The sequence below is a fragment of the Giraffa tippelskirchi genome, chromosome 4 (genome assembly GCF_054371585.1).
Source record: "Giraffa tippelskirchi isolate mGirTip1 chromosome 4, T2T-mGirTip1v1.2.pri, whole genome shotgun sequence".
Classification (NCBI taxonomy): domain Eukaryota; kingdom Metazoa; phylum Chordata; class Mammalia; order Artiodactyla; family Giraffidae; genus Giraffa; species Giraffa tippelskirchi.
In genome coordinates, this window is record NC_137278.1 from 206,204,555 (window position 1) to 206,229,379 (window position 24,825).

Consider the following 24,825-nt stretch of genomic DNA (forward strand, 5'->3'; position numbering starts at 1 on the left):
ACCATAGGCCCCCAAAGTCCATTATTTTTAAGTCTATTTTTCCTTATTGTTCAGATTGGGTAGTTTCTATTGTTTCACCTTCAAGTTCACGGATTCTTCTCCATTGCTTTTTTGGGGAGTGGGAGGGGGAGAATGGTACTTGTACTTTTCAACTTTATTTGGCTGCACTGTGCAGCTTGTAGGATCTTAGTTCCCTAACCAGAAATCAAGTCCACAGCTCCAGCAGTGAGTGCAAAGTTCTAACCACTGGACCTCCAGGGAATTTGGTGTATTTTTCAACTTGAAATGGTTCTTCTCTACCTTTGAAACCAACTAGAAATGGTTTTACATTTCTTTACTTCATGTTTGAAGTTCAAATATTTCTTCAATTGTTTCATGTTAATGGCTCATTGACACATTTTTAATGGTTGCTTTTAAATCCTTATCAGTAACTAACATCTCTGTCATCATGGAGTTAACACCCATTGTCTTTTCTCCTTCAGGGTGAAATTTTCCTGATCTTTTGATCAGACTATTGACTGAAACATGGGTATTATGAAAGCTCTGGATCTTATTTAAATGTTACAGCACACCTGCTCTAATGGGCATGGAAAGGAACTGCTTCATTACTACCCTTATGGCAGAAAGTGAAGAAGAACTAAAGAGCCTCTTGATGAAAGTGAAAGAGGAGAGTGCAAAAGCTGGCTTAAAGCTTAACGTTCAGAAAACTAAGATCATGGCATCTGGTCCCATCACGTCATGGGAAATAGATGGAGAAACAGTGGAAACAGTGTCAGACTTTATTTTTTTGGGCTCCAAAATCACTGCTGATGGTGACTGCAGCCATGAAATTAAAAGACGCTTACTCCGTGGAAGGAAGGTTATGGCCAACCTAGATAGCATATTTAAAAGCAGAGACATTACTTTGCCAACAAAAGTCTGTCTAGTCAAGGCTATGATTTTTCCAGTGGTCATGTATGGATGTGAGAGTTGGATGGTGAAGAAAGCTGAGCGCCCAGAATTGATGCTTTTGAACTGTGGTGTTGGAGAAGACTCTTGAGAGTCCCTTGGACTGCAAGGAGATCCAATCAATCCATCCTAAAGGAGATCAATCCTGGGTGTTCATTGGAAGGACTGATGTTGAAGCTGAAACTCCAATACTTTGGCCACCTCATGCGAAGAGTTGACTCATTGGAAAAGACCCTAATGCTGGGTAGGATTGGGGGCAGGAGGAGAAGGGGACGACAGAGGATGAGATGGTTGGATGGCATCACCAACTCGATGGACATGGGTTCGGGTAAACCCCGGGAGTTGGTGATGGACAGAGAGGCCTGGCGTGCTGCAGTTCATGGGGTCGCAAAGAGTCGGACACAACTGAGCGACTGAACTGAACTGAGCTCCACCATCCCACTACCCTCTGCGAATACCCTGGTTGGGAGGAGCTGTGGGGGGGAGAGGGGTCCATTTCTCCTCCTGTGGCCTCCACTGACACCAACTTAAAGTCCCACCTCCCTGTTTGGCCTTCTCTGACTCCACCCCTGCACATTTGGGGGTGCCCTCAATACAGCTTACTGAGTGAGGATGCATGTCTAGGACTCAACTTGGCATTTACTAGTGAAGGTGAGGCTGCAGTTTTTCCTGTGGTGTTTCACTAGTTTTCTTTCAATCTTGTTAAGCTATCCCTTTTCCGGTCCTCACTTGGGTTTTTTGTTGTTTGTTGGTCTGCTTATTCAGCACCCAGCTTGGCACATACGAAGCAAAAGGAAACCCTGGGAACTCAATGCTGGTCATGCATTGGGGCCCCAGCCAGTCTTTTTTCTTTCCACCTTTCAGTCTTATGTTTTATATAAAATATCCAAGGTTGTATTTAGTGGAAAGGATAGGGATAAAATACTTTCATTCCATCTTCCCATAAAAGAATGTAAAATGGTGCAGCCACTGTGGACATCAAAATGGTTGACTCTTCAAAAAATTAAAGATAGAACTGCCACATATCCAGCAATTCCTCTTCTGGGTATATACCCAAAGAGTTGAAAACAGAGTCTTGAAGAGATATTTGTACACCCATATTCACAGCATTATTCACAATCGCTAAAACATGGAAGCAACCCAAGTGTCCAACAGATGGATAAGGAAAATATGGTATATGGACACAGCAGAATATTATTTAGACTTAAAAAGAAATGACACTTGCTACAACATGGACAAACCTTGAGGACATTATGCTAAGTGAACATCAGTTCAGTCGTTCAGTCATGTCCAACTCTTTGCGACCTGATGGACAGGGAAGCCTGGTGTCCCGATGGACAGGGAAGCCTGCAGCATGCCAGGCTTCCCTGTCCATCACCAACTCCCAGAGCTTACTCAAACTCATGTCCATCAAGTCGATGATGCCATCCAATCATCTCATCCTCTGTTGTCCCCTTCTCCTCATGCCTTCCATCTTTCCCAGCACCAGGGTCTTTTCAAATGAGTCAGTTCTTCACATCAGGTGGCCAAATTATTGGAGTTTCAGCTTCAGCATCAGTCCTTCCAATGAATATTCAGGACTGATCTCCTTTAGGACGGACTGGTTGGATCTCCTTGCAGTCCAAGGGACTCTCAAGTCTTCTCCAACACCACAGTTCAGAAGCATCAATTCTTCAGCACTCAGCTTTATGGTCCAGCTCTCATATCCATACATGACTACTGGAAAAACCATAGCTTTGACTATACGGATCTTTGTTGGCAAAGTAATGTCTCTGCTTTTTAATATGCTGTCTAGGTTTGTCATAGCTTTCCTTGCAAGGAGCAAGCGTCTTTTAAATTTCATAGCTGCAGTCACCATCTGCAGTGATTTTAGAGCCCAAGAAAACAGTCACAGAAAGACAAATATTGTATGATTCCACCTACGTGAGTAGTTCAAATCATGAAGGCAGGATGTAGACTAGTAGTTGCCAGGGGCTGGAGGGAGGGTGGAATGAGAATAAGGACCTGGTATTTAATGGAAACAGTTTCAGCTCCACAAGGTGAAAAAGCTCTGGAGATGGATGGTGGTGATGGTTGTACAACTTTGTGAATGTATTTAATACCACTGAACTGTAAACTTAAAAGATAGTTAACATTATAAACTTTATGTGTATTTTACCACAAAATCAAAAGACCTACCAACAACTAATTTTTTTCTAGTGCATAGTTGATCTAAGGTAAATTTTACCCACAAGTGTAACTTCAACGCAGAGACTCCCTTGTTCCCTATGAATAGACCTAACTATGTTCGAATTGACCATGCTTATACTCAGTGAAGCACTTTAGGCCCAGGAGGTACTGAGTTCCTGTGCTAGGTCCTTCCAGACATTAATGCTCATCTTCTCTCAACCGTGGAGACTGAAGTTCAAAGAGTCCTGTGAGGAACTGTCCGAAGGTCATAGCTGGTGAGCAGCAAAGCAGAGGCAAATCTCACATAATCTTTTAAGAAATGACAGCTCAAAAGTAGGAATAACAAATGTTTATTCAGAAATGGGTAAGTAACACATAGTCTCCTCCATCCCTTAACGCCTCTTCCTCTCCTTTTGGAAAAAAAATAGAGACAGACGGGGCATGTAGGGGAGCGGAGGTGGAGAGGGACACAAGGACTGGCCTACAGCCTTCCCTTCTGTTTCCCACGAGGACACCAGCAGAACAGGGGGGCAAACACTCTACCCGGCAACAGGCCACACAGCTACCCAGAGGACAGGGTCCAGAGGGCCAGTGGGAGGATGAAGGCATACAGGCAGGGTAGTTACCTTCCCTACTGAACGCAGAGTCCAAGCAGTGATCTGTCTGTCTCAGACCTGAGAAGCCAGCTCCTAGTGTCTTATGGACACTCTCTGGGGTCAAGAAGGGGAAAGTGTAGGAGGAATGTCTTCTAGCTGATGTAGTAGAGAGCTTAGTTTGCACCCATTCAAAGAGGGAGAAGTGAACAAAAGCAGCCTTCTCCAAAGAACTGGAAAGTGGACCACCATCAGGCATATTCCCTGGACTTCCCAGGCCTGGGCAACCTCAGAGCTGGAGGACTGAGCTGAGTTCAAACCCTAGGTCGTTGCTGCTTGATCTAACTCTGTGGAAACGTGAGTTTCCAGGTGTTTCTTTGCTGGACTGGCCCCATGTAGGTCATGAGAGACTGTGTCTCAGGGCCCCCTTACACTTTCTAGGCTTGTGCCTTTCACACTACTTACTTACAGAATCTTGCTCCCCAAGACTCACCAGCTCGGCTAGGCTGGACTCCCTCTACAGTCCCAACAAACCAGCAAGAAACTGAGGAGGAATGCCCCTGGAGTAACGCTGTCCTGGTGTATTCAGGGCTGCCCCCTTGGTTCTAGAGTTGTGTCCCCAATGCCTGGAACCACACTGAGGGGACAACCTGTCTGTTTCCTGGAAAGGCTGCTCCGCTCTCTCAACTCCCTCCCCACCACCCCCTGCTCCCCTCCCACCGTCAAGGCAGGAAAATGCCCCTCGGGTCAGGATGGATGGGTCACTCACAGTAGTGGAGACAGTGCCCCCTGGTGGCTGCTGGATATTTGCCACCTCTCAGCACCCCTGACTAGTGCATGAACCTGAGGCCAGGAAAAAAACATCTTGGAGCAAGCCAACATCTCACATTCAAATAACCCCCAAGGTCCTCACTGTCACAGAACAGGAGGCAGACCCTTTGAAAACCCAACTAGCAGAGAGCTGGCATTTGCACCAAAACCAAGTGTGACGAGTGCAAGGCTGGGTGAGAAATGGGAGGCTAACAAGGCAGCCCCGCCCAGCAGTGACACCCGGAAGGCCAAGAGAGCTGGGCTGGGCCACTTGGCACAACTCAGGGAAAGGGGGAATGTGAGCTCAAGAATTTACTCTGGGTCAACTGAGACAGTAGGGTCCCCCAAACCAAGAGCTAGGGGTGCACTCTTCCCAGCAGAGCAGTAGCCTCACCCAGCCCTTGCCACAGGGCTCTCTCCAGAGAGCACTGGTCTGGAGCCAACTGCGGGGAGAGGACAAGGAGCCCGTGACCTGATCCCCACCTAGGCCATCTCCAATGACCAGGACAGTGAGTGGCAGAGCTCTTGAGCTGATGTGGTTCCTATTAGGATGGCAGGGGCTTCCATTCCCTACTTTGAAAAATTTTAAAAAGAGAAAGAGGAGTCAAACTCTCACCCTGAAGAAAGCAGTATCCTTCAAACAGCCCCTGCCCTGCATTCTATGGGGCCACAAGAAGGCCACCCAGAGAATTTAGGGCACCATTTCCAGATTTTAAAAAATCTATTTGGGGCTGCGTTTAGGGGGAAACACTCTGAACAACACAAGTCTACCTTGGTGATGAGGTGGAGAGAGAAGAAACGTACTACAGGAAACGTTAACATACAGGAGAGCACAAGGCGGAACACGACACAGAGAGGCGGGTTCCGTCCAGTGAGGAGGCTTTCTACCCCCGGTGACCCTTCCCGCACTTGGGGGCCCCCCAGCCAATGGCCCATTGGTCACAACCTGTGTTTAGGGAAACAGAGCCACCCTCCTCTGCCCCCGCTTCTGGCTGTCTCGCTCCCCCGCTCAAAGTTTGATTTTGAATTCTGTGGGCTGTGTGGTCACAGAGGCCCCCGATGACTTGAAAAGCGCCTTCAGGATGGTGTCAGGATCCACTTCGGCTGGAGGGTTGGATGAGGGAGCAGAATTCACTCTGCGAGGCAGCTCACTCTCCTTTTTCACTGAGGGGCTATCACTCAGCCGTCTGTAGAGGGCAGAGAAGAATCAAAATCTTCGTCGGGTCCCCCTTCAGTAGAGAAGGGTCCCACCATTAGGTGGAGATCTGTTATAAGCTAGGCACCAAACATAATGCTTTCCATACCCTTATGGAAAATTTGCTAAGAAAGTTGAGATGCAGCCTGCTAAGATCTGGGGTTTTAAGTTTAAGCCTCAAGGATAGTCAAACACACATCAGCATATTACACATTCTGAGAAGTCCAGTAGATTAAATTGGGTCTAGCCCAGTGGTTCCCAAATCCACTAGGTCATAAAACCCACATTTTTCAGAATACAACTTAATCCTGGAACACAGTTTAAGAAACTTATTTAAACCACACGATTCAATATCCGGAGTTCAAACAGCAGTCTTTCTAAATTTCAAAGTCTATTACAGGCCTGCCCCTCACTACACCCATGTTGGCAAGCCTAATCTTCTCCCTGGGTCTCTGTCTCCTCCTCAAAAGGACTTCCTTTTACATATCAATCTAGACATTTTCTGCATCTCAGGCTTCAAAAAGTCCTCAGTCCTGGGCCAGGCATGTACACTGGGTGTGTAACAAAACAAGGGGGAGCACCCAGCACAGTCCCCATGAGAGTCTATTATGAGGAGGTGGGTTTTCTGCTCATTGCACACACAATCGTGCAAACAGGGACACACCAGCCTGCTCTCCACTTTCTAAATTATAAGGCAGGGAATGAGGTTAAGTTAGCCCCTGTGGGGTCAATCTCCTGTAGAAATGATGTAACAACCCACTCTGTACAAATTTAAGATTGCTAGTCGGCTGCCTGCTCTCAGAGCAGAGGAAATGGAATGGAGCTGTGATGCAGGCATTTTACCCCTCAGAACAGAGAGATGTATGATGCCCAGTAAGCAAGCAGAAAAGCCCCACATGGTCCCCAGCACCTCTGCCTTTGGAACTTACAGCAGGATGGGCTGGTCTGAGGTGATAACGTTCCCATTCATGTGGAGGTTGCACTTCATTGGTTGCCCTGAAAAACCAAAAAAGAAAAAGCTCTGCCATGAGCCCTCAGCTCCTCACACGGAAGGACAGGGACTGCTACTTTCATTACCAGGAGTCAAAGCACCCACTGCTGGCAGCTCTGGCTTCACAGCTAGGGCTGGGGCTGTCAGGTTTTAGCAAAGCCCAGAGACTATGAGGGTTATGAGGTCCATGAAACTTTGGTAATGACAGTGTCAAAAAGCAAACTGGCAACAGACCCTGCTTCATGCAGAAGGAGATCAGAATCAAAGTAACGGAAAAAGTACACACAGCATGGGAACAACCCAAACTTGCTTGTGAAGCAAGCAGAAAGGGGAAATGTTTATGGTACAAAATTAAGTGAAAAAAAAAATTCGAAAGTGTATGTTCAGACTTCTACTTTGTCCATGAAGGATTAACCTTACAAGTTAATCCTTATAAGTTAACCAGTGTGGTTAACCAAGGTAACCAGACTCCCACTTTGCATTTTAGGTAGTAGGTATAACAATAACAGTACAAAAAAGGAAAAAGTGGGAATATAGCCTGATTGGAGTAACATTTCTAAATTTCACTGTAGCTACATTAATATTAATCTGAAATAGACTCTGATAACCTACAATATATACTATAAATCCTTGAGCAACTGTTGAGAAAGTGACTCAAAAATATAGTGGAAAAAATCATTAAAGGAACTAAAATGCTACACTAAAAAATACTTATATAATGCAAAAAAGGCCACATAAAATGTAAATGGATTAAAAAATACAATCAAAAAGCAAAGGCTGCGATAACCAACAAGGATCTACTGCATAGCATAGCACAGGGGACTATTCTCAGTATTTTGTAATGACCTTTAAGGGATAAGAATCTGAAAAAGAAGACATATATAACTGAATCACTGTGCTGTACATCTTAAACTAACACAACATTGTAAATCAACCACACTTCAATTAAAAACAAAACATCACTGCTGGTTCTTAGTACACAGGAGGCCCTGGAGAGTTTAAAGCACTAGGATGTTCACCCACTCGTCCCAGAGGAAGGCTTCCCCTGAAGGCCTGCTGTGAGCGGCGAGGAGCATCAAGGTGAGGAGGCTGCTTTCTCTGACTTACCATCCAGACACCGGTTGTTATACTTCTTATACGCGGTGATGGCATCGTCCTTTTTCACAAACACCACCTCTGCTACTCCAGGATGGACCAGCCGAGCTCGCTTCAGGGCTCCACAAACACAAAAAAGCTCCTATGAAGAGCAAGAGGGCGTGGGTTGGGGAAGAATTTCAGGCGGTCGTCCTCCCTGCCTGTAATTCACATACTCCAGACAGGGCTCTGGGTTGACAGGTGGCTTCACTCTGATTGAACATGCCAAGCAGCCAAGATTTCAGGAAGGCTCCATGTCAGGTGGTGTTCCTGGGACATCCAGAGGCCTCAACCTGGGGCCAGATGAGGGGATGAGCTGTGCTGGGCTCATAAGCCTTGGGACCCCTATGACTCCAAGTCACCCCCAAAGTCCTCCTGCCTCAGTGCCCACTTTCTCAAAAAGGGTAATAGTTATGGAATATGGAATTTCTGTCAAGAGTGCTGTGTCATGAAAATGGATGGACATGTAGGCTCCACTGGATGTCCACATGGATGGACAAAGAGTGGCTAATATATTACCCGGGAATCAGTTAGAATCTCCGCAGTTCTATGCAGGGTGACCAAGCATCCTGGTTGGCTAGATTGAGGTGTTTCAACTGAAATCATTTTCAAGGCAGTGCTTTGTACACGTGTCATCATCACCCGTTACTCCAATCCCTCATTTCTCAGATGAAGAGACTGAAGTCAGAGAGGGACCACAGTATGGATACAGACTACAAAGGCTAATGAACAACCATACCATTTCTTCACCTGCAACTGCCTTCACAAGGTTGTAATGAGAACAAAGGGAAGATTTGTGAAAAAGTGGTTGAAATGATTTCCAACGATAAAAGGGAAAATGATACATATCAAAACCAAGACATAAAATTGAATACTAAGTATGATCCCAATTTTACTATTATTACTGTTTTTAAAGATCTACTTTAGGCCATGCTGTGCAGCACGTGGGATCTTAGTTCTCCAAGCAGGGATTTAACCGAGGCCCCAGCAGTGAAAGTGCCAAGTCCTAACCACTGGCCACCAGGGAATTCCCTTGGCTCTGGTTTACAAGCTGTGAGGAAAAGCGATTAACATATCTGGCCTGCCTGCTCTCTTCTGGAAGGCCTGCTTCCAAGGTTGACCCTTGGCTTGCGTCTGGGATCTTGGATTCTGGGAGGGCTCTCATCACTGTAACCGGTAAGAGTGGCGCCCTGTGCCTAAACTGTGCCAACAATGTGGTTCATGTCAAACACTTGATTTCCTTTTGTGTCTGGAATTTTGGTATGTGGCAGGCAGAGGGTGCATATGTGATTAGTCCCTGAGAAAAACTCTGGGGACTGAGTCTCTAATGAGCTTCCCTGGTTTTACAAGTGTCTTTACAACTGATTGCTGGGGAAGTAAGTGCATCCTGTGTGACTCCCCTAGGAGAGGACTCCAGAAGTTTGAGTCTGCTTTCCTCTAGCTTTTCCTCCACAAGTTGACTCCCTCTGCTGATTTTGCTTTGCATCCTGTAATGCATCTCAGCCCTGATACAACTCTATGCTAAGTCCTGTGAGTCCTCTTAGACAATCAGCTAACCTGGGGGTGGTCTTGGGGACCCTTGGAACAGAAGTGGCTTGAGATCTGAAATTCTGGCAGGCCACAGTACTCACAACAATGTCCTCCTCGGTGACTCGAGGGTGCAGATTATTCACGGTCATCTTGGTGCCTTCCAAAGGGCTGAGGACAGGCTGTCACAGATAGAAGAACATTACCAGAAATTACCAGAGAACAGAATGTTACCAGAGAACAGCTGTGCTCGAACAGCAGAACTCACTTCAGCAAACCACGAGGAAAGCCCAGAGGGAACCTCTCTGAAGAGTTTCCTATCACAGCTGGGCCCCTCTAATCATGTCCCCGTCACTTTATGCTAAGGAATGGAACCTCTCATATTTCCCAAATATTCCAGGCCCTTTCAGGCCTGAACCTCTGCACAGAATGCCACTCATGTTTCAAGAACCATCCGGCTCAGATGGCACTTTCTCCTTAAAGCCTTCCTGTATTTGCCCAGTGGAATGAGATGTTCTTTCCTCAGTGCTCCTGGCAGCCCTCTGCTGTACCACAGACACAGTGCTCTGTCTGCAGCTCTGTTTTCCCTACTTGCTTGCCTGTGGGCTCTCTGAGAGCAGGGGCTACTGGATCTTGGTTTGCTCATTTGTAAAACAGAGGTGGCAACACCTACCTCACAGAGGCACTATGAGGACCCAACGGGATGCACACTGCCCACCCCGCTCAGGCTAACTCTCGACTAGTGTGAGCACTTCTCCTTTGCCTTCACCTCACCTCTGCAGGCGGCAGCTCTTTGGGGGGCTCCTCCTTGTTCACTAATGTCCGGGACATGTTGGTCAAGGCTTTTGTCCGAACAGAGGAGGAGAGAGCAGGAGCAGTGTACGCATCATTCTGAACCACTTTGGTGAGAGGAAGGGCCTTGGACATGGAGAGCTTGGAACTGCTCACCCCGGCCTAAACAAAGAGGCAGACAGGAATCTGAGAAGCCAGGGACCCAGATACCCTAGGGGACTGACGACCCCCAATCTCAAGGCCTCCTACCTCCCCAGTTCCATTACTGATCTAAAGCCAGAAAGGTACCAGCTGCCAGGGAAGGGACAGGAGGAGAGAAAAGCAGACTGCACAAGTGCTCACAGAAGCCACGTTCCAGTGTTGGGAGCCCTTGACAAGAAGCATCCAAGCAATTCCTGAACAGAAGCCACAGCTCAGCCATACCATTTAGACTTTATAAAAACCTACAATCTGGAGTTAGTCAGAGTCCAAAAGCTTGGAATCAAGTTCATTCCCAGATATGCTTCTATCACCATGGGCAGGCTGGGACTATGAAGTCACTCTTTAAGAAGGCCCAGAGCCCCGCTTTTTGGTCCCTGTTTGGTCACATAGAGAAACCACAAGTAGCTCACCTTTGCAGCTCCCAGATGGTCAGGTAAATGCTAGCAGCGTCAGCATGTGCAAACCAGCAGAAACCATTCCCTCCCTCCCTCCCCTGCTACCCTTAACTGGGGAAGTGATCCCTTAGAAATATACACCAGTGAACTGCCTGGTTTTAATGTGTCTGGAGGAAAAAAATGCATGAGGCAGAAGTGGTTAGTGGTCTTGCTGACTGAGGACAGTGTATACCAGGCATTGATTCCGGGAGAAAGGAGGAATGCAGCAGCCAGAGAGACAGATGATGGAACAGGGTTAATTCACCAGCTTCTCCCAACCCAGGTGACTCAGTGAGGTTCCCACACTTCTCAAGCTGTTTTCTGAGTCTCAAGAGCCAGCAGAGTGCAGTGGTTTTAATGTGGCTTGGGAGCCAGATTGCTGAGGCTTAAATCCTAGATCCACTACTTACAAGCTGAGCAGATTTATTTAACCTCTCTGTGTCTAACTCCTAGTCCATAAAATAGGGGTAGCAACAGTACCCATTTCACAGGGTGGGGAGAAAGGGAACTCTTAAATAAGTTAATATAAACAGTTTTTTCCAATTAGAGTTAGCCACTAACTGAGTTAGCTGACAGCCTCCCTGGTAATAGACACAACCACTCTAATGACTAGAAAGGCTCAGCCCCTTTGTAACAAACTGGCATCATTCAGCTTCACATTTCAAAGTTAAGAGCTTCAAGGGTAACCAGGAAATTGGTCCACATATTCAGTGCAGTGACTAAAACTGAGTCTTTGGGTGCCTGAAGACCAAACAAAGGCACTTAGCTTGGATACCCACTCGCCTCCTGTGTGTGATTTGGTCATATGCACTGAGCCAAGCAGTGCAGAGCTCCCTTATGTTCCCAAATATACCGCTTTCTTTCCTTCTCTGCATGGCAGAACATACATCAAACTTTCCCTCCACGCAGGCGGCACCTGGTGGAGCTTTCAGGAAAGGTTCAGTTTATTCTTGCTAACACACCAACCGAGGGAATCCAGATTCAAGAATGGGGCCAGAGCTGATGACCACGGAAAGAAGGGAACCGGCAGAATGTCCTGCCCTAAAGGAAATAAAATGTGATTCTGTCCTGTGGGATCACTCACATTTCCCCTGAAGTCTCCAAACACGGCAATTGGGAACTAGAGCCTGCACTTCACTGTCTGTTGGATCTTGAACAAGTCTGCACACGCTAAGTCTCAGTATTTATAAAAACCAGGGGTTGGATTAGTTCCAGTTCTGATAATCTCAGGACCCAAATGAGCGAGTATTTCTGAATTGAAAGGTCCTACCCTCCACCATGTCTCTCATGTACTGATCAGACACACACAGAGTGTAAGAAGAATGTAAGATGACATACCATGTGGTGGAGAAAGCTGCCTGAGGCTGCAAATTTCATCTGTTTAGTAGGAATGGGAGCTATAACATCGTCGTCATCATCCAGGTCATATAAATTCTGAAAATAAAGAAATACATGCTAATGTAGCATGCAGGCTCTCAGCAGACAACTGGAGCAAGGACAACAGGGAGATGAGAGCTGGAGTAATTAAACGACGTGGAGGCAGAAGTGGGTACACGTGGAGTGCCTGGGCAAACTGGCCTGGGCGACTGGAGCTCAGTTCTGGCAGGCTCCCTCCCCATAAGAGCTGAATGAAAATGCTGTGTAATTTCAGGTACAGCAAAAGTACCTTTCTACAACTGGGCAATATCTATTACAGATCCCTAAAATGCCTGTTTATATCCTTTGGCTTAGAAAGTCTGTGCTGGGCAAACTGGTCTATAGAAACAAACTCAAACTGCAGAAAGATCTTTATCCTCCAAGATGTTCATAGAAGGATGTCTAACAGTGAAAATTACAGGAAAATGGTTGAAATTAACTAAATGTATACTCATAGGATCAAGCAGTTATTAAAATGTTTCCAGTACATGTGAATCACAGAAAAATGCTCGAGTTATAAAGTGAAAACAGAACAATATGAAACTGGATAATAACATAATCACAACTACAGCTATGAATGAAATAAATAATAATCTCTTTCACATATACACACACACAAACAAGAAAAACACAGGAATAATTCAGGGCAGAATTTCAACACGGGCTTGCTATGGAGAGCCATAGCGTTAAGAACTACCCCCACCCCCCACCCCCAATCTTTCTGTTTTGCTAATTTTCTATAATAAGCACACATTATTTTTACTTTAAAAATATAAAAAGATTTTCAATTTACATCTCTGCTTCTATGCATTTAAGAATTTATTCTTAAAACTTACAAACTGCAAAAAGTGTCAACCTCCAACTCTTCAAATTGGAACCCTGGGCCAGGCCTCAGTTAATCCACTTGGAAGACCATATCAAAACACACACTTGTGTGCAGTCTCTCTCTCTCTCATACACACACACACACACTCCACCTGTTTGGCCTGGTGGTTATTGACGACATTGATCCTCATTCCAGCAGGATGAGCATGAATTGGTGCCATGGCCTTCTGCTGTGGAACCTAGAAACACCCAGTGGTCACAATTCATCCCACTTGGCCTACAGGGGTTCTCTACGAGTAGGGGATAACTGAACTTTAAATATGGTGGGCATTCAGTTTTGGTCTGTGGTAAAAGGCCCTACAGAGTGCCTCATTCGTAAAGCAGGAAAGTGACAGGAACACTCATCATCCCAGAGATCATGTAACAATGCAACTGCAGGGCTCAATGAACTTGGCTTAATAAATGTTCACTGCTTTAGTAGTTCCTATTACCAAAGTTGCTGTGAAGATGAAATGATACTGTTTCCATTCCCTTTGGGGCAGGGGCTCCGCAGGTGGCCAGGACTCTGCACTAAGAGCCAGGTCTGACAGGGCTTCTATCCTGATGCTTCCATTGACCAGCTGTGTAACTGCGCACAATGATTCACATCTTTGAGACTTAGATTCTTCTTTTATCAACTGTGGTAATAACTGGGTTGCATGAGGAATAAATATTCAGTGCCTCCACATAGCACTAGCTCAACAAATGTCTGTCCTCTCCTCTCTTCCCTCTACCACTATTTCACCTGGAAAGTCACTTAATTTCTCTGGACAAATGCCTACCACCACCCTGCCCATTTTCTTTTACAGAAAACTGAGATGATATCTTGCCTCCACATATGGTTACTCTACAGACAGTTGGGGGGGCTGTCATTTTGCTTAAACACACCTGGTCTCTGCCTGATTCCACAGCTGTTACTGGGTTTGAGGTGTTTCTGGCAGGAGTCTCAACCTACCTGGATGGTTTTAGTGAGCTTCAGAGCAGGGGTCACTGTCCCGATGGGTGTTCTCATGAAGGCAGCAGGGGAATTCCGCTTCAAGCTGATTTTCTCCCGGGCATCAGCAACCTGGTGGGGCTTCTGGGGCACTGTGCTCTGTTGCTTGCGTGAGTTCAGCATCTCTCTGGCATCCTGCACTTTCCCTTTGATCCGGAACCGAGCATCTTTCTGCAAAAGCTTTTCCCGGGCATCCTTGACTCCCAGCTTGAGGCGGGCATCCGAGAGGCCAATTTTCTGCCGGGCATCAAACCTCTGCTGGAAGGTGGCTGTGCGTGTTGGCTGGCTAAGAAGGCTCTGTTGGATCCCAACACGAGATCGGACACCTCCCACTCCTGGTCTGGCATTGAGCCTGCAAATAAAAACTGCAATATTAAGAAAATCTGGGTATCAACAGTAGCCTGTGGTAGTAGTAGAATCGTGGTAATACTGGGAACAGAGGTGGTCCTGGAGAAACCAGAAAGCTGCTTCCTCTTAGAGGAAACAATTAAGTCTATACAGAGACTTCTTTCATACTTTCATGCCTTTTAAGTCTGCATGGTAAACAAAGTAAGGGGGGAGGGCCTGGTGGTTTCTATCATTGGGCAAGACCTGAAGTGACTTAGCAGCAGCAGCAGCTTTGCACTCCAGACCAGGTTGCTTTGAGACACTATCATGGACAATAACCTCTAAACAATACCAAATAAAATAAGCATATTTCCCAGATATCGTAACCCCACACAGCCGAAGAGTAACTTCAGTTTCCAAAATTCTTTCATATCCTTGCTCTCCATCAGCACACTCAGCACCCTGTGAAGCAAGCAGTATCATGCCCATTTTACAGTGGAAGACACAGGCCTAGAGAGGTCAATGATCAACAAAGGGTGCCCAGCTGGCCTCTGGCAGTCTCGTGCCTCCAGGGCAGGTAGACACCCCCAATGGGCTGGGACCAAGAAAGTCAACACACGGGTCTGTCTCGGAGTCTGAGGTCTAACAAAGACATAAAGACTCGGAAGAAAAGAAAAATAATCACTCTGTCTGAACCGTTTCTATTCATAACACTGTGACTTCAAATGTGTAGGTTTTTTCCTCATGCCAACCAATTCTCCAACTCTCGAGACACCAATTGGGTGTCTGACAGCCCAAATCTGACACTACCTACCTAGAGCTGGCACAGACTCCACCGGTTAAAGGCTCATTCCCACAAGACTGCCCTCACTTCAGAGAACAATTTCAAGTCCTAGGCTTCCTGTTCATTTGACAACAGGTCATAAAATGGAGGGTTCACAGGACCCTCCCCCCAGGTCAGATAATTTGCTAGAGTAACTCAAAGGACTCAGGAAAACACTTTACTTATTATTATTACCAATTTATTACAAATGATACAACTCAGTAACAGCCAAATAGAAGAGATGTATAAGGCATGGTATGGAGAAAGGGTATGGTAACACCACCCTTCTGGCACATGGATGTGTTCACCAACCCAAAATTTCTTCAAATTCAACTGTATAAGGGTTTCTATGGAGGTTCCATTACCTAGCATAATTGATCAAATCACTGGCCACAGATGATAATCACTTAATCTCTAGATCCTCTTTTCTCCCTGGAGGTCCAGGGCAGAGAGTGTGGGTAGAGTTGCAAGTTCCAACAAGCTAAGCAGGACTCCATCTTTCTGGAGGCCAGCCTCTATCCTGAAGCAATCTAGGGGCCCACTGAGAGCTGCCTCATTAGAACAAAAGATGCTCCTAACACCCTTACCACTCAGGAAATTCCAAGGGTTTTAGAAACTGTATGCCAGGGACAAAGACCAAATATATATTCATTACACTCTGAAACAACAAAAACATCAAGTTCAGAAACTTAAAATTGGAAAGGAACAAAGCGCCATTAAATAAGCCCCATTCTTTTCTGGGGCTCCTTTGTTGGCTCTTCAATGACTTGAGAGTAAACAGAAGAGCCCTTTGAGTAAAATCCTTAAAGTCCTCCCTGGGGTCTGTGGGCTTCTGCTTCACCCCACCTGCCCACCCCACCACAAAGCCTCCAGCTACACATACACTTCTCCTGTGGCAGGTGCCCTGCCTGGGGACACAGACTTCCACGGCAACATCTCCTTTTTGGGAAACCTTCTCTGATCCTTCCAGGACAGACCTCCTTTGTGCCTATTATCACAACCGTTTGTGTTGTTCTTTTCTCTCCCCACCTTGGACTGGGAGGGAAGGGGCAGATGGGGATCACTCCTGTTTCTGAGCCCTGTGCTATGTAAGTGTTGCTAAGACCTGGCTCAGTATCAGAAACGTCTAAGGAGCTTCTTAAAAATACAACTCTCTTAAAAAAACAAAAAAAAAACCCAGCAAGAAAGAAAACAAACAAAAAGATACAGCTCTCCAAACCCCACTCGAGAGCCACTGAGTCCAAAATTTGTGTAAAGGCCTGGGCATACGCATTTTTCACTCCACAGGTGATCCTGGAGTATAGCAGTGCTGAGAATCTCTGACCTGGAGTTTTAAGGTAACACTGCTGAATAAACAAGTTCCTATATCATGTCCCACATCATAGCCCAAGCCTCTCAGGAGGCATTCATCATCATCAGCAAGCCTCTGGGTTCTCCTATTACCTCATTCTTCCTCAGCTGGAAGCTGGAGTGAGACTGTTTCTCAGCTCTTCCGCTAACAGCAGGAACACACTCAAAGGTGAGTCTTCCTAGCACCAGAAAAAGAAAATCTGGACCTTCATCTTGTTATCCTAAGCACAGCGGAAAAATACCTGCTGCCTCTATTAGGCCAGAGCCAGACCTAAGGCAGTGATGTACAGTACCATTTTTCTTTGAAAATCGACAAATTACTTTAGGATTTAAATACTTTCCAGTGAGTTTACACAAAAAACAGGTGGGAGAACGGAAGGGGTCATTTACAGAATCGATCAGATTAGGCTGAAGGTGGGTGGGACTGCTTGCGCATCCCTGCTCTATTTTCCCATGTAGTCTCTGGGAGACTGAGGTGCTAGAAAAAGCAAGGCCCAAAGGAATGAGGTGTTTAGGGAGACCAGTAAGCACAATCAGGGAGCGGGAAACAGCTGTGTGCAGCAGGAGCATCTATTCGTCCCTGAACTGCGCTACCCTAGGCTTTGTATCCTGTGAAGCCACGGGAAATAGCGAGGCTGTGCTCTGTGGTGACCACAGAAACCTGTAGCTACAGAGGGGCCCTTGGTATTTATGGGGAAACTTCATAACAAAGCCCTGTCCCTAGGACCAACTGGCAGGTAAGGCCTCCACTGTTTTTTTTTTTTAATGCTTTCAACTCCCTGTATCTGTTGATGATGCCCATCAAAAAAAGCAACAAGCTGTCGGTTCAGACCAGGGGCTACTACTGGAAGTCTACTCATAAAATGGGGGGAAAAGATTTAGATCAACATTCACATGCACATCCAGATGAAACCCGGGTTAGTGGAAAGTATTCCAGATGAAATTCCTCACTTGTCAAGCACTGGAACCCTCTGAAGGCAGAGACGTTGGGTACCAAAAGGAGCACAGTGAGGAACGGGACGCCAAACTATGGGGTGGAGCGGATGGGACATACAGATCAACAAATAATCAGCATGCTCCCGCTTTAGGAGAGGAAGGGCCAAGGTCTGTGGGCAGGCTTCCAGGATTTCTGGAAAGAGTAGTGTCACAGGACATCGTAGGCAGACCAAATATGGAAAGCACCCCCAACAGCCCACGGCTTGCAGCTTCTTTGCTCTTGGAGCCCTCAAAGCACTGGACAAAGCTTCTATCAAAACACTTACCATGCAGCATCACAATGATTTGTTTACAGGCCAAGCCTGCATCTCCCACAGGACTAAGAGCGTCTGAGGGTAGATCCTACGTCTCCTCCTCCAAATCAATACTGCCCCAGAGGAATGACAAAGTCTCTAAGAGCTCTGTCAGGGACCCCACAGGGCTACTATCTTACCTTCTCCTTTTAGGCTCACCATCTCTGAGATTACCTGCCATTAGTTCCCCCTTAAAGGGGAGAGATCAAATCAAAGAGCACAGTCTTCCAATAACATATTTCAAGCTTCCCTCTTTTCCTACTCCAAGCCTCAGGGGAGTTAAGATGGGAGAAAGGATGGCTGCCCTGAAAGGGCTTCTCCTAGAGAAGACTGCCTCTGCAAAGGCAGTCCTCCACCAGCCCTCAACAACTGATCCAGTGCCCTAGGATCCTGGCCACCAATTGCTCTCCCAGCTGAGAGAGGGGACCCACAGAGCCATGGCACAGGGACCCCTCTGGCCCTTACCCCAAAAGTGGACCCACAAGGATCTTGTTGAACTGCAGGATCTTCGGGAAAGGCCTTCTAGAAGAGAAAGCAGCTAGTCTCTGAGTGGACATTACAAAGGGAACCAAGCTACATAAACACTGACAATGAAGGCATCACTGATGACCAGGTCCACCACACAGTAGGGGTCAGACACATCCATATCCAAATGTGAGTGGGTCCTGAATGAAGATTTCCTATCTTCACCTGTCTTCTCCCATCACCAGGGTACCCCCACCAAAGGCTCCTGATATTTATAACTATAGGAGGTGGGGGTGATCTTATCATGTAATACACGATGATCTTCAGTTCAGTTCAGTTGCTCAGTCGTGTCCCACTCTTTGCGACCCCATGGACTGCAGCACGCCAGGCCTCCCTGTCCATCACCAGCTCATGGAGCTTGCTCAAACTCACGTCCATCGAGTTGGTGATGCCATCCAACCATCTCATACTCTGTTGTCCCCTTCTCCTCCTGCCTTCAATCTTTCTCAGCATCAGGGTCTTTTCCAATGAGTCAGTTCTTTGCATCAGGTGGCCAAATGATCTTACCATACCGTAAAACTGGGCACATCTAGACCCCATGGCATAAATTATGCTTTCAAAAAATCTAGTTACCCAATTTCACCATTCAACCAATTAAACATTACTGCCAAAAAAAAAAAAGAAACAAAGGAAAAGAAAAAGCTATTGAAAGCAACTATTTTGAATAATTAAAGGAACAACTGAGATTCCTGAAAACAAAATTCATATCCCTGAACAAAAAAAATGAGGAAAGGGGCAGATTCAAAAGTTTTCTGGTTCATTCCAACTGGGTCTGGACAGTAAACCTCTGCAGTAGGAGGAGCAAGGGAGATTAGGTCTCTGCAACCTTAATTTACTCATATTCCTCAACAATTTCCTTTCTCTGATAAACTGAAATGGCTGTTTGAAATGTGAGTACTGAAAATTCACAGGAGTTTATGCTTGAAAAGCAATGTCTACCATGGCCACATAAGGGGCAACTGGCTACCACGGTTTATGAAAAGATTTTACAACGAAGGCACTCTCAACTAATCGTTTTGAGCACTTAACTGCAGATCCATAAACTTTGACGCACCTCCTTTAACCCTCACAACGTTGAGAATTAGATTATTATCCACATTTTATAGATGGGGAAACTGAGATTCAAGGAGAGTAACTATTTCAAACCATAGAGCTATAATGTGATTTGAACTTCACTATACCTAATTAAGGGTTTCTCTGATGGCTCAGTCGGTAAAGAATCCGCCTACAATGCAGGAGATGTTAATTTGATCCCTGGGTCCCTGGAAAAGGAAATGGCAACCCACTCCAGTATTCTTGCCTGGGAAATCCAATGGACAGAGGAGCCTGGTGGGCTACAGTCCATGGGGTCCCAAGAGCCAGACACAACTTAGCGACAAAACCACCACCACACCTAGTTAAAATACCAATAAATCAAGCGTGGGTCAAAAACAAAGAACAAGACTAGAAAAGTTAAGAAAGGGTGAATACTGTCCTCAGACTAAGAAAAAAATGAGGACTCCAGTTACATCCAGGGACACAGGGCACCCTCTAGTGACCAGAGGATGAACACACACACTAAGGATGGTGGACTCACCAGAGACCCACACACCATACTGCTTGTCTGGCAAGAAATACCACCATGATGGCCCATGCTGGTATTTTTATCTACTTGAACAGCACAAAAGGTAAATTTTCAGGAGGGAGGTGATACAGTTGTGGATGTAGGAGCCTAAGTAAGCTGCTGCTGCTGCTAAGTCACTTTAGTCGTGTCTGACTCTGTGCGACCCCACAGATGGCAGCCCACAGGCTCTGCCGTCCCTGGGATTCTCCAGGCAAGAACACTGGAGTGGGTTGCCATTTCCTTCTCCAATGCATGAAAGTGAAAAGTGAAAGTGAAGTCGCCCAGTCGTGTCCGACTCTTCAACACCCCATGGACTACAGCCTACCAGGCTCCTCCGCCCATGGGATTTTCCAGGCAAGAGTGCTGGAGTGGGTTGCCATTTCCTTCTCCACTCAGTAAGCTACTTTCCCTCAATTACATATATTCGGTTCCCTGGTTACATCACTTCTTTCAACTCTTTTCATGAGCAGCTTTAGGGGGTTTCAGTGTTCAGGATTTTTCTAATCATTGCTCCTCTCCCTGAATGAGAAGACAGCTATTCATCCCAGCAGGCAGTGGTACTGCTTATATGGCAGGCATTAGTCATCAGGAACTTTTCAAGTAAACACTCCTGCTAGGAGCAGGTCTCTAAAACATAGAGCCAATTCTGTTCCCCTCCTGGCTCCAATAACTGCTAAGGACTCCCTAAAAAAAGCACAACCCCTCAGTGGAACCCCCAGTCTGTCTCCCACTGACTGCAGCCTCCCTTCCCACTGCAGGGTATCTGATGTTCCTGAACACATTCTGGGTTTTTGGCCCCAGTAAATGTTTGGGAGGGGGAGAGAGGAAGGTTTTGAGCAAGTCTCTTTACTGCCCTGCCTCATGATACCTGTAACAGTGCAACTGTGCACTGCTTCCAGGCGCTCACCAGGTACCCTACCAGGTCCTAGGAAGAGTGGTGTGGGCAAGAGAGCAGACACTTACTGGAGCCTGAGCCCTCTCCCCCAGAACCCCCTCTCCACTGGAGCCTGGCAGACATATGACCAGGGAAGGTCTGTCTGGGGCTAGGAATGCCTCACCCTCTTGGATCTGCCTATGGAGGGCACAGTGGCCCCTGGCTCTGGACAGATGTACAGTCCAAAGGATTTGGAGGGACCCTGAATTGTTCAAAGTGGATTTTAACCCATGAGGTCTCTGGGTTAGAATGTGTGTGTTGAGGTCATCTTAGAAAATAGAGTTTAGTTCTAACAATTACTGAGGGTCAATTCTGAACTATGTGCTTTAGAGACACAAGGAAAAACAAGACAGGATCCTCTTACCTTTGTGAAGATGTTTCATTTTAAATTATAATTCTTCCCTTCCAAGCTAACATAACAACTCATTTCCCTCCTCTTTGTTTTAGGTCTAATTTCTTTTACCTTATTTCAATAAGGAAACCAGCAGAGAGTACTGGGAGCAGAGCCCTGGGCTGAACTGGAAAATTCCCTAACCTCCTCTCCCCACAGCTCCAAGGATTCTCCACATATGTATCTAGCTCAGAGCCACTCACCTCCAGCACACTCTAGGCCCAACTTCACCACTAAGACAGCTGGTCACCATCTACCTGCATGGAAGCAGTGACAGCTATCCTCTGAGGGTTGAACTAAGCAAACCAAAGAGGAGGGTGCCTTGACTAACCAATTACACCCAAAGGAAGAAACTGACAAGAGAGGCAGGCCCAAGTCACTGCAACTGGTGCCCAGTGCTACCCTGGGGAGACTCATCTATGGGTCTTGAACAACTGAAACCACTAGAGACATGCTGTGGGGGAGGAGGAAGGACAGCACCTCACCACAGCCTGGATGAAGTATCATAAAATAATTCCCCACTTTCTCAAAATTCATATTAATCAAAAAACTTTCTGATGATTAATTGAGGGCCAAATGATAATGATGGTAATGACACCTTTCTTGACTTGCACAGTACAATGAACACAAAACAGCATGGCTGTTCTGAAGAACAAGCACATTCCACGACTTTTGAAAAGGGGTTATTTACACTTGCAGAGGCTCAGTCCTTTGCTATTTCCTTTAAGAAGAGGAAAGAAGTTTTCTGAGATGGTCATAGGCTCTTCCTAAATTAATAAGCACAAAGTTCTCCCTGTGACATCCCTACACTACACCAAGGTGTCAGTAAGGAGATTTCTTCTAAGAAGCAAGTAAACAGCATTTATTTACTGCAGGAAATGCCATTTGTTCAGACCTTTCACAGTTCTTGACAAGAACCCTAACCCCCTCACCCCCTATCTAGTTTTTCTCTGTTGGCTGTGCAAGCAAAATGGAGTTTCCAGTAGGTTTAATCCAAACCCAGCATGTGGTCCAGTTTGTTTCACACTGTCTCTTTGCCTGCATTTCCCCAAATTCAATCTTTACATAATAGCAATGCAATATTCTCACACTGAAGACTGGATATTACTTTTTTCCTTAAAAGCCTTCATTAACAATGATGATGAGAGCTAACATCTACTGGGCACTTAGTACCCATTAGAAGCTTTCTGAAGTACTTTAGATACATTAATTCACTTAGTTCTGACAATACCCAGTAAATATTATCCATGTTTTACAGATAAGAAAAGAGAGGCATGGAATGGTTAAATAACTTTCATACGGCAAGTGGGATTGAAACTTGGCAGTCTGACTCTAGGACCCCAATGCTTACTTATTATGACCTCTAGAGGAGGGATTTGGACTTCTACTCCTTTAAAGCCAACTGCTGAACACTTTACTATCTGGTACAAACTTTAAAACATACACTCTTACATCCTCATATTTAATCTTCTCAACTACCTACCTGGAACCATTATTACAAAGGAGGAAACTGCCTAAATCAGAGGTCATCAGGCCACAGAAGCACAGAACCTCACAACGGGGCCCGCCAAGGGACCAGGTCTACTTGGCTGCAGAGTCTCTGCTCTTGTCATGGATCCATACAACCTCCCTTCCCTGCAGTCCTATCCAAGGCCCAACACAAGACACTGCACACATCAACACCAACTGCAGGTACAGACTGCCTGCAGTCAGGAACTAAGGGGAGCGCCTGCAGGAAGCCCAGGTCCTGGGAAGCTGGCTCCCTCAGCAACTGTCCAGCAAACCTGTGAAACCTGGATGGGCTTAGACATGACCAGAGAACCCAGTACCAATTACATGCCAGTTACTAGAGGGTAGACCTAAAAGAGGGCTTCCCAGGTGGCGCAGTGGTAAAAAATCGGCTGGCCGATGCAGGAGACACGAGATGTGAGTTCGATCCCTGAGTGGGGAGAAACCCCTGGAGAAGGAAGTGGCAACACACTCCAATATTCTTGCCTGGAAAATCCCATGGACCAGAGCCTGGCAGGCTACAGTCTATGGGGTCGCCAAGAATCTCACACGACTGAGCACACAACACAACCACAACAAGGAGAGAGAAAATTAATGCTGCGTGCCTATTATGAGCCAGAAACCTCGTGAAGGGCTGCCTAGGGAATTAGGCGGGGGCGGGAACAGTTGTGGTGGATCTGTGTGTACAGGTTGAGGGTGGGGGATACCTTTCACACAGTGAAAATAATCCATTTTCCAGCCACGGGCACACAGGCGGTATTAATAAACATCTGCCGAGTGAACGACTGTCTGAGAAAACAACATCCTTCTTTACAGCCTGGCTTCTCCACAAGGACATCTGAACTAATCTAACGCGTGCTAGAAAACTACCGGCCCAGGTTTCCCATCTCTTTCACACAGATGAACTGGAGCCCCTACAGAGTCTGGAAATGACTATCAATATTTTGAGGGTCCAGAGGAAGTTTGGATCACAGAACTGAAAACCAGCTCCGCGACTCTTCACCCCGACACAGAACAGGGTTCTCTGAGAGTCATCAAGAAACGGCCGGCCTCCCGCCCCGTCCCGCCAGTTTGTCTTGCCCAAGCCTGAGGCCAACTGTCAGAGCGCACTCGGCAAGAGTGCTCTGAGCTCTCCGCGGCCGCGGGCAAATTCCACCTCAAGCCCCTCATTTCGAAAACATTAATAGCTGGCTGACAGGACTGTGCGTCGGCGGCAAAGCTCCCTCGAGAACCTGGAACGCCTCACAAAGGGCGGCGAGTGTGAACAGCGGGGAACCGGGCGAAGGATTTGTAAATTTTAAAGGTCTGGCTTTGGGTGGCGGTTTCGGCAGGAACAGACCCGGAGAGTCTGAGCAAGTCACTTCCCCGAGAAACTCCAGTCGTCCTAACTCGAAGGCCGCGCTGAGACCTTGGAGCCGCGCGGGCCTCCTTAGAGGATGAGCGGGCCGCGCCGGGGAGACCCTCTGGACCCCAGGCAGGCCGCGGGGCAGCGTGTCCCGTCCGCGGCCGCAGCTCCACACCCGGCGTGCCGCCCTCGGGCCGCTCGCACAAGCCCAGCAGTCCTGCCCCTTCATCCGCGGCGGCCCCACCAGCCTCCTCCGGCCAGCCGGAGCGACGGCGCCTGCAGCCAGTGGGCGGCCGGGCCAATGAGGAGCGCGGCTGAGGTAGGGGGGCGGGCGCAGACCGGCCCTCCGCGTCGCTCCCGGGCCGCTCCCTCCTCCGCCCCAAGCCCCGCTAAGACTAGGACCCTGAAACCCGAAGGGAGAAAAGTCCACTCACCGCCCCTTCGCTGCAGCTCCTCGCTTTCGGATGAGCTCGTCCAGAGAAATGTCGGCCATCTTGCACCTCCGAGCGAGACGAGAGCAGCTTAGGTTCTCTCAGCCTTCGAGCCCGCCCCTTCGGCCGCTGTGGAGCGACTAGCGGCTTCCGGCGTTCGGCAGATGAACTCTCGCGACAGTTCCGACTGAGAAAGGAACCGGAAGGGGCGGGGCTCTCCCCGTGAATCT

General features: G+C 47.0%; 1 protein-coding gene across 3 annotated transcripts; it reads right to left on the reverse strand.

Moving 5' to 3' along the window:
* Positions 1-3,451: 3,451 nt before the first annotated feature.
* On the reverse strand, positions 3,452-24,733 carry POLDIP3 (DNA polymerase delta interacting protein 3). 3 transcript variants are annotated; one of them, XM_081587835.1, is made up of 9 exons: positions 24,599-24,733; positions 14,030-14,420; positions 13,188-13,274; positions 12,133-12,228; positions 10,142-10,321; positions 9,472-9,549; positions 7,814-7,943; positions 6,645-6,711; positions 3,452-5,707 (listed from the first exon to the last, which is right to left on the reverse strand). In XM_081587835.1, the coding sequence occupies exons 1-9, from the start codon at positions 24,655-24,657 to the stop codon at positions 5,530-5,532; spliced, it is 1,266 nt and encodes a 421-aa protein (XP_081443961.1). In that variant the 5' UTR covers positions 24,658-24,733; the 3' UTR covers positions 3,452-5,529. The 3 variants fall into 3 exon arrangements, with proteins under 3 accessions (XP_081443961.1, XP_081443963.1, XP_081443964.1); XM_081587837.1 differs by lacking the exon at positions 13,188-13,274; XM_081587838.1 differs by lacking the exon at positions 10,142-10,321.
* Between the last annotated feature and the right edge of the window lie 92 nt (positions 24,734-24,825).